Source organism: Papio anubis, chromosome 12, assembly GCF_008728515.1.
Source record: "Papio anubis isolate 15944 chromosome 12, Panubis1.0, whole genome shotgun sequence".
NCBI lineage: Eukaryota > Metazoa > Chordata > Mammalia > Primates > Cercopithecidae > Papio > Papio anubis.
The window spans coordinates 51,139,780-51,150,343 of record NC_044987.1 but is presented as its reverse complement, the minus strand read 5'-3'; the positions used below and the strand labels follow the sequence as shown (position 1 = coordinate 51,150,343).

Below are 10,564 nucleotides of genomic sequence, written 5' to 3'. Positions count from 1 at the left end.
AAAGTAGATTAGTGGTTGCCAGATACTGGGGGAAGGAGGAGGAGGAGTGATTGCAAATGGTATGGGGTTTCTTTTGGAGGTAATGAAAATGTTTTGAAGTTAGGCAGTGGTGATGTTGCACAACTTAGTGAATATGTTTACAAACATTGACGTTTACACCTTAATAGGGTAAACTGTATGGTGCACGAATTATATCTTAATTTTAAAAAGAGATGCAACTTCATTTAAGAATATTTTGTTCAAGTTTGTGTTCCCTCTCCCCTTCCCTTTTTTAATGTTGATTGAATTTTTCATACAATCATCTTTCTACAGAATGTTTTCAGCTAATTGGACTCAGGTCATCAGTGGGTTATATTTCTAACAGGCTTTTTGTTAAGTAAAAAGATCAATATATGAACACATAAAATATGATGTAGTATACTGTTAATATTTGCATATTAACATTTAAAATCAAGTACTATTCTTATACTGAAGTTGGTTAGATTTTATATATTGCTGTATACAAATAATACTGATATCCTATGCTTAAAACCAATAGCCAAATATCAAGAATCGAGTTCATAAAACTCAGTGATTAACTTGTTTATTAGTTAAAACTATGTGTGTATTAATATTAAAGATCCATGTCTTAATGGAGTGATAGGAAAGGTGGGGGAGAACAAGGATTCTCTAAGTTTTCATAAAGCAGCTTCTCTAAATATTTTAACTAGCTGCTGAGATCTCCAGAATTATATATTTTGCATTTTATTTCATCTCTATACTAAAAGTCATGCATTAAAAGTGTGTACAAGATATATGGGGCACACTTTTTCCCTTCAGATTATCAAAAACCTCTTTTTACTCCTGTATTATCTGAAATTTGGAGCAGAGTTTGTTTCTTCTTTTTCCTTTTTTTTTTTTTTTTTTTTGCTGAAAACAGAAATTTTGTTCACGAGTTAGTTCAAATACATTTATGTAGCTCCCTTATATACTATCAAAGGAGCTCCAACCATCTGGTATGTCTGGAAGACACTTCAGTGAGTAGAAATTAGAAGCCAGCATTTGAAATTTTCTACCACAGGGACATGAAAGCCTAAACCGGCCTTAAAGGGATAAGAGGATTTTACATTTTTAAAAAATAAATCAATTAACATTCATTGTCAAATAGCCTACAAGAAAGTTCCACTAGCATTCTGCAATTGTATAGAATAAGAGAATATTTGTTGCTAATGATTACATTCCAGAAAGCAATATGTTTAGCAGCTGTTTTTCAAAAGACTTGTCAGGTTTTACTATTGTTATTTAATCCAGGCATAACTGTGTAACCTTAAACAAAAACTGTGCATTATTCAACCAGCTAGTGACAAATTATCTTAACAAACTAGATTATCTTTTGCTTTTCTGTACATGAATGTTTGCTTTTTTAGGCATTTTGTATTCCAATTTTTGTTTTAGAATTTAGTGCACATGTAGAAAGGGGAAGAAACCCTTTTGGATGTTGGTAATTATGTACATCAAATAATGTCATATATGAAATTAAAAGCAGATCACAAAACTGAGATTCAAGACTCCATTTTTACCAAGGGGAGGAAACAAGAACCATACAGCCAGAATAATTCTTCAGAAGCACACTTTGTTATCAATTATATAACTAAAGAATCAAAGTATATATATATAACTGAAGAGTTAATCAACAGTAAGACTGTGATCTACATCTGATACCAGTAAGAAGCTAAGAGTAATAAATACCTATCCTGACATTCACTAAGTAAATAATGATTATCATTTTAATGATTATCATTTCAATGATAATCATTATTTTTTTTCTGACTGTTATTGTTTTAAATAGGCAAAAGAGCAATAATAAATGGCATATGTGGCTCCTTAAAAAGAAGAGGGATCAACCCAATTTTCTTCCCATGAAGAATAGGATCAAGAAGAAAGAGGTTTAAATTGCTCTGTGAGGTATTTCAGTTCTAAGATTAAGCTTCCTGATAATGAGTTTACAACCCTGGAATTGCCTATTGGGAGAGAGAGAGACCACCTTGCCTGAAGTTTGTAAAGAAATGGAGGGTGACAGCAATGCCCAAAGGCAAAAGGATGGATCAGATAAATGACTTCCTTTTAAGGCATCCTTTCAGAAATGGAGTTCTTTTCTTTGAAGCCAGGAAAGTTTCTTTGTTTTGTCTCTTAAGGATCTACACTTGGCATCAGACCATTCAGTCTGCTCTTAATTAAGGAGAAAAGGAACTAATATTTGAGTGCTGTTTACCAAGCACTGTACTTTCAACTTATCTAATTTTCACAATAATCCTGACAGGTCTGTCTCATAGATGAGAAGATTGATGCTCAAGACATTGTGCTTCGCCTAAAGTCTCAGCTAATTTGTGGCATACTAGGACTCCTCACACCTAAACTAGTGTTTCCCCTTCTATATAACTCCCCACATCACTCTCTGAAGTATCAAAGTCACCAACCACCAAAGATTCCATCAGGAACTAGAACACAGCATCTCCAAAAATTCTGCTTTAAATCAATGGAAAAGTAAAATTTTGGCTCATACCTCAAGAAGTCAAAGAAGTGGTGACTAGCCTTTGTGCTCTGACCTCTTGTCCAAAGGAGTCCAAGAAAGTCTCAATCAAACTCAAATAGATTTGTCACCATACTGATTTAAGACCAATGACTTAAAAAACAAACAAACAAACAAACAAACACCAGTGAAGAGCTATCTATCAGCCTTGCAATGGTGAAAGTTATTTTGCAAGTGGAATAATTTGGGTCATAGGCTTCATTAGCAAAAATTGCTTACAGTTACCTCTAATTTTCAAGTCAAAAATACTTATTTTTATTGCTTTCCACATAAAGCAATTTGACCTCAGTTCTTTTAAACTTATGTATTCTCAAGTGAATCAAACCAACAAAGGAAATGTCATTGAGACTTCTCTAAAATAGATCTTGGGGACTGCTTTATGTCAGTGACCCACCAGCCCATCTCTCTTGGGAGCTGCAAAACTTCTTGTTGGTCTGTTTGTAAGAACTTTAACAAAAGATTCTGCTCTGTTAAAAAGGCATATCCTAAAATCTTGAAGGAGACACCCATTATTTATTAAACAGAGCAAGGCCTATGTTTGGCAAGTGATAAATGAATAATTTCATGTAACTTCTACTAAAACAATACCTTTTGATTTTTAACTCAAGAACCAATTTGTGATTTCAACAGGACATCAACGAATGGACTGATAAAGCAAGTCCAGCATAGGGCATAATGGAGGGTCAGTCTCTTGGCCTAACAACGTGCAACCAACCTCTTCCCTGAAAGATGAAGGTGGGATGCACTGTGGCAGAAGAACGAGGGCCCATTAAAAAAATCATTAGCTATGAATTAACAGATATTTAATTGAACATATTATGAGGGGCAAAGTACTACATACAACATGGGAATTTAGGTTAATAGGTCACCTGCTCCAATCTCCAACCAATGGGATTCTCTCCACATCTTTGCCTCTTGACAGAGGCTATCACCTGAGGCAGCCTGTCCCATAGTGAACCAACTTTTTGAGAATGGTCTCCCTGACATGGAACCCAAATCTGTGTCCCTACGGCCTCATTCAGTGGGCCTCATTCCACCCCTCTGAACCACAGATCATCTTGTTCTAATGCGCTAATTGTAATCCCCTCTTTTTCCTAACCTAAGTCTCCCCAAATCCTTCAGGTATTCTTTAAATATCTTGCATTTAAAATTCCTTCACCAGTCGGGTAATGCCTCCATTTGTTTTTAATTTCAAAGTATGGCTCCTGGAAATGATAATAACATTCCAACATCAAGGGACTGAGGAGAGGAGATGATATACCATCTCCCTTACTCTAACGTTGCTATATTAATATGTGTTTTGAAGGGATGATAATTTCTTGATTCAGTATGAAAAATTTGCCAGTGTGAAGAATGTAAAGGAAGGCATCTTTCCTTCCAAACACAAATTGGCTTATGTCACAGAAATAAAATCCAAAAAGAAAGTAAAGAAAACATATCCCTCCCTTATCCCAAAATTAGTGTTTAACCATGCTGCTTAAATGGAACACATTTTGTCTGAAGGATGAGAAGCAAATGTTGTTTCACAGCTTTTAATTCTTTAGTGAAGTCTCAAAAGTATCATAGTATAAACATGTCAGGACCATGGTTGAGAAAAGTAACCAGTTGCAGTTAAAACAACAGCAACAAAAAAAAATTATAGAAAAAAAGTAATGGCAAACCCTAGAAGATCTCTCCCAGAGGCTAACAGAGCAATGATCCCTAAGTACTCGTTACTGGGAAATACAGAGTTCTACAGGATTAAGAAATAAAAAAGACATTAGATTTTTGCCCTAAATGACAGGTAATAAATCTAAACTTAGGAACATTTCTTCACAGTTCAAAAAGTTCGGCCCACCTCGATTAACTTGTTTTCTGAATATCTTTAGTTGCTGGCTTAGTGGAGAAGGCCATTAGTTTGATATGCAAAAAAAAAAAAAAAAAAAGAAAGAAAGAAACAATTTTTCTGATTGTGCTATTTCATTCATGTGGCTTGATTTAAAAGAAGATGTTTCACTTTAGTAGGAAGACCAATTCAAAATCATTTACAACTGCTATTTATTCAGTATGAGTCATGAACTGAAACTTGGTGCGGGATCTGATAGAATTATGGGCTAACTTAAAGGGTAATGTGGCAAATCATTGGCCTAATTCTGTGGGAATCACCAGTGTCCTCCCAAGGCATATATTCATGAATGAAAGAAGATAAGAACCCAGTCCTTTGTTAAATCTGGCGTCTCTGGCCAAATCTAAACGGCTTAAATAATCCTGATCCAAATATCTTATTTTGGTCAATTGTTTCTACCTTCCTTATTAACTCTAAATCAGAACTTGACACATTGTCAAATCAACCCATTTAACTTTCATTTTTAGTTTTCTTGCCACTTTACTCAGGGAGAGATAAAAACGTGAAATGATTAAAAGACCGAGAAAAAGAAAGGTCAGGAAGAGCCCATGGCCTAATCTAAGTAACCCACCAAAAAGATCATTGGCCCTGTAAATTCAAAAAATATTAATATAATTCAACAGATTTAATAAAAGCATACAAAGGGAGAAAAAGCCTTCTATGGGCAAAGAAGCACAAACTCCTTTGAGGATGTAGTCTACACAAAGCCATAATAAAATATCATTATCAGCAAACTATTATTTCATAGATTTTCCCAAGCCTGACTCCATGACATGAGTACCATGCATTTTCATTGGAAACGAAAATGTTTTGCCATATATTTAATAACTTTATTGAAAGAAAAAAAGATCACACCAAAAATGGAGGAATACATGAACCCTGGTAGTCCAAGCCAAATTAAACTATGATAAAGCAATTTCTCTTTTTTCATCCACCATTAGATGAGAGTTCATTTTTATGTAAAGGCTCATCTTAGCAAACAGTGCCATGACAATAAGACTGTTAGGCAAACCAATAAATTTAGGTTCTGGCCTGGGTTAAGATGACTGTAATTAGTGTCCTTTCTCAAGTTCTACTTGAAGGAATTTCTGTTTAATCAAAAAAAGCTCCTCCCCCCACCCCTCCTTCTTGGCACTTAAATGTTTATTTGACTAATATTTATTGCACCTACAAAATTGTCAGGGATTGTTTTCAAACTTGAGATATATTAGTAGACAAGCATCTGTAAGGCCTAATCTGGAATTCACACAACTAAGAAAAAAAGAAACAAAGTCCCACATTCTCATGTGTTCCTGCTGATGGGCTGTGCATGGGTAAGTTATGGAAAGGCTGGGAGGAGCAACAAGGAAGAAAGAGGCCAAGATCAGAGCTTTTTAATCCCCTTCTGAGTCTGGCCAAGGGTATATAGAGAAGGCTAAACCCTAGGGAATAATACAAGTGTGACCCTAAAGGGTGTTATTTTGCAACTAAATCAGTCCAATCTAACACAGCCATTTCCTCTAAGTTCACAAAGCAACTTTATTTTCAACACACTTGCTACTGTGAGACAAAGTTGGGTCGTCATGTGCTGGGGACACTGGATTTTTGCCCTAAATGACAGGTAATAAATCTAAACTTAGGAACATTTCCTTACAGTTTAAAAAAAGTTCTTCTGCCCTCCTTGATTAACTTGTTTTCTGAATACCTTTAGTTGCTGGCTTAGTGGAGAGGATGGGGAGGGAAAGGCAACAATTATTATAAATTATTTTGGTTTTTATTAAAATGACTTTTCTTTCCTGCAGAGACAGATTCTAAAAGAAAAACAAGTCAAACTTCTGGGATCCCTTTCTCTTTCCCATAGGATCAGGAAAAACACAGTGAGGCCAATCAAAAGTATCAGTCCCTTAAAAAATATGCATAATCTCATGTGCAAGAGACTGGTCAATCTGGAATCAGCTAGAGAAATGCCAGAAATGCTTTATCCACATCGTGTCTTTACATGACTCGATTCTTTACAATTAAATAGCTTTCAAACATCAACATATCAGGACTGAGATTGTCACCATCTACAGCAACAGTGGAATTAAACATCATATCCTTATTCCATTACTCCTCCCTCAGTTATGCTAAGCAGCAAGCTACAGAAACATCTGACAGCATCAACAGCATACAGGTTTAATTAGTTTCCCAATTTGCATTTATATCAGTGAACAAATTGGAAGCTATCAAAGTATGGCACTGAAGAAACAGAAACACATATTCAGCAGCACATCTCCCATTTTGAGTCCTGTTTTTAAATTGGCTAAGTAAAGGCATATACACCTCCATTTGAATTGGAGATTTGCAGTAACACATGCATATAAGGATGGGAGGGAAGGAGGGAGGGAGGGAAGAAGAAAAGGAGAGACCAGAAAAACAGAGAGGAAAGGAGAAAGAAAAAAGAAAGAACGTAGGGTTAAGCGTCTGAAGGTAACATTATTACAAGAAGGAGGGGATAAATGACAGTTCAATCTGCTTCCACAAGCAGAATTTTTCTAAGGTTATCACAGAAGATATAAAAACGGGTTGTGAGACTTTTCATCTGTTGCTATTCTCACTTACCATACTAAAAAATCTACAAAATCCTAAGCCTTGGTCTGTCCAAGATGGAGAGTACCAGGAAGTAAAAGATGTGACCTACTATCGAGGACTGTGCTCTGCTTGGAGCCCTGCACTACAGTCCATTCATCCACAGTATTTTGGTCATATCTGGTCTGTTTCCTCATACTACTCAAAATGTCTTAGAGCTAAGTTTTTATATTAGAATGTCATCAACCATTTATTTATTTATTTTTTTCATTTTGCAAACTTTTTCATTTACATAAAGGGCCGGAGACACAAGAGAAGAAAGTGGTAGAGATTCAGAGAAGAACATAAAAGGAAAACTATTCTCTTTTCCCAAAAATCCACCTTTAAAAAGGTAGTAATGAGACTTTGAGAAAGAGTATTGATTCATGGACTTCCCCCATTTTTTTTTTTTATTTCTTTATAATACATTTAAGGACATTAACGTACTAAAACGTTTGGTCTGTGAAATAGCGGAATCATTAGCACCAAAAGGAGTCATGGAGTTTGTATATATTATTAAAACAATGATTGTTACTGTTGGTCATGGGTAAAGGTTTCATTTCATTTTTACATCCCAAAGTTCTTGAAAGTGCCTGTGGACAAGAGAAATAACACTTTTCAAAATCTCCATGGGGTCGTCAATACGCACCACAGAGACTGTACTTGGCCTTCCCAGTTTTGGTTTATCTGGTAGACAAGAAAATCAGGGCCCCAAGATGATTACCACCGAAGCCCTAAAGAACAGCTCCCACATGCACCCACTGATGTGCAGGAGGGATCCCTACAGTACATTTCCCCCTGGACTCTGTTCAGGAATGCGCTTTTACTTGCTTTTTAAAAAAACAAAAGCAACATGCTCTGCAGATCATGGAGTGCCTAGTGCAATTTTCTCCTTGCTCCAACTCCAGACTGCAAAAGGGTGAAACCATTATATGTTCTGCTAATGCTGGCCTGTGGTCGAGGCCCTTGGCCTGCCATGCTTTGTAAGCTCAGGAGCCCACAGGAGTCCGAAGGTCCGAGAGCGGGAGCCACAGTCATCGCCAGATCTCCCCAGCATCTCATGGCCCATCAGGGCAGTTGCTGATTCCTTTTGCTTCTCCGTGCCTCAGCCTTTAGTTGAAATTACAACAAGTCAAATAGCTGATGCTTTTCCCTTCTCCAGGTAAGGGTGAAGATACATTGTTCACAAGTGTGTTCTGTCTGGCTTCACTGATGAGTCGGCATGCTAAGTCAAGGAAGAGTTTCTCCACATTATCAGATTCCTTGGCTGAGGTCTCCAGATAATACATGTCCTGAGCTTCTGAGAATTCTTCAGCTCGCTGCTGGGAAACCTCTCTCCTTTCAGCCAGGTCAATCTTGTTGCCTATAACAGTAGTAAAATCAAATAAAGAATCAGTATTTGACTTTTTGCAGGCTGAGAAGCATCAAAATTCAACTCCAGATCTGAAGTCAAACCAGACAGATGGGCAAGTAAAGCAAAACAAATGTGACTGTGATTACTGAAATGTTTACTTTAAAATATGAGTGCCAGCTGTGTACAGTGGCTCACACCTGTAATCCCAGCACTTTGGGAGGCCAAGGCGGGCGGATCACAAGGTCAGGAGTTCGAGACCAGCCTGGCCAATATGGTGAAACCCTGTCTCTACTAAAAATACAAAAATTAGCTGGGTGTGGTGACACGTGCCTGTAGTCCCAGCTACTTGGGAGGCTGAGGCAGAAGAATCACTTGAACCCTGGAGGCGGAGGTTTCAGTGAGTCGAGATCACACCACTGCACTCCAGCTTTGGTAACAGAGTGAGACTCCATCTCAAAAAAAAAAAAAAAAAGAGTGCCATTCATAATGGCAAGAACTAGAGACAACCCAAATGTCCATCAGTAGGGCACTGACTGAATAAACTATGGTACATCCACACAATGGAGTATTTGCTGCTGTAAAAATCAATTAGGAGTATTTCTATATACTGCCATGTAATGGAAACATTGGGATACGCTGTTAAGAAAAAAAAAAAGCAAAGCAGAAAAAACAAGTATATACAATATGCAACTGTCTACCCAAGAAAAAGGGAAGGCTATGAATACATATATTACACACGTATTTTAGTTCTTTATTTTTTAATAGAAGAATAAATCAAAATCTTAATTTAAAAGAAAATGGTTACCTATGAAAAGAACAGGGTTGAGGTGAAAGGAATAGAAACCCGATCTCTCTGAATATACTTTGTTTTGTAGATTTTACTTTAGGAACTTAAAAATGCTTTATATAATTATACAATTAATTTCAAAATTAAATTTAAAAACCAATCCCTAAAAACTGAAAGCAAAATTAAGCAAATGAACATGTTCATCATGTGTGGAATAACCACACAGAGTATAACCCTTTTTTTCTTTTAATTGAGACAAAGTCTGGCTCTACTGCCCAGACTGGAGCGCAGTGGCGCGATCTTGACTTGCTGCAACCTCCGTCCCCTGGGCTCCAGCCATCCCGTCTCACCTCAGCCTCCCCGGTAGCTGGGACTACAGGCGTGCACTACCATGACCAGCTAATTTTTTTTTTTTTTTTTGCAGAGACGGGGTTTCGCCACGTCCAGGCTGGTCTTGAACTTGTGAGCTTAAGCGATCCACCTGCCTCGGCCTCCGGAGTGCTGGGATTATAGACTATTGAGCCACTAAGCCAGGCCAACAGAGTAACTATTTCAAGGTGTTTAAAATACAGTAATTCCATGCAACCCCAGTGGTATACAGCCTAAGGACAAAAAGAATTGAAGAAACAATCTTGAACTGTTTCAGTAATCATTCTTGGTGGTGGTGCTGTTGGTATTATTATTCTGAGGTTGCTATCTGTGTATTATGGGATAAAGCAAATTAGTAGTTATGCTGGTATCTTTGGAAACTGGGACTTTTGGCATAGGAAAAATGAAATATAAACATAAGATTAATGAGGTTAAGTAAAATTTCTGCAGTCCTGAATTATAAATAGAAGTATCAGTATGAATAATTCATGATGTATTTTATCTTTAAAAAGTTTTCTACCTACCTCAAATTCTCCAGGAAACCTGACAAAGGTGTGTCAATTGTATTATCTGGCAACACCACTTATGGTAAAAATGACCCCTCATTGATAAATTACTTCTGGCCTGGGAATTCTATCTACGAATTATAAACACCTAATGGAAAGCCATAGCTCTGAGCTTCCCTGAATGTGGTGACTTCACTTGAAGAGACCCTGAAAGTTATGATTGTGGAGTTGCTATGATAGATTTAGGCTCCTATGGGGTATTGAGGCTGCTAGGCCAAGGCAGATCCTCCATTTGTTTGACATGAACCTTGCTCCCTCACACTAGAATTGTCTGGGGTGTGGGGACCGGGTAGGAGGTCCTGGAAAGTTACATGGACTGCTACTAGGATTACTTCCACTGAAGAGGGAAGCTGGATGCTGATCTGCTGTTAAGCTGTGTTTCCTGTCCTGCGTCCTTCTAAGTGAACACGATGCCATGCGTGGTCTATGGTAGTCTTGTGAGTCGGAA

At 37.3% G+C, this 10,564-nt stretch overlaps 1 protein-coding gene across 9 annotated transcripts in view; it reads right to left on the bottom strand.

Moving 5' to 3' along the window:
• Positions 1-853: 853 nt before the first annotated feature.
• The window catches only part of RAB30 (RAB30, member RAS oncogene family), a 98,016-nt gene continuing 88,305 nt past the window's right edge, over positions 854-10,564 (bottom strand). For 5 of the 9 annotated variants that reach the window (XM_017948811.3, XM_017948810.3, XM_021926366.2 and 2 more), the window contains one exon: positions 854-8,403. In XM_017948811.3, the coding sequence (XP_017804300.1) occupies positions 8,153-8,403 (251 nt within the window). In that variant the 3' untranslated portion in view covers positions 854-8,152. The remainder of the gene's footprint in view (positions 8,404-10,564) is intronic. The other 4 variants (XM_017948806.3, XM_021926365.2, XM_021926362.2 and 1 more) reach the window with 1 other exon arrangement.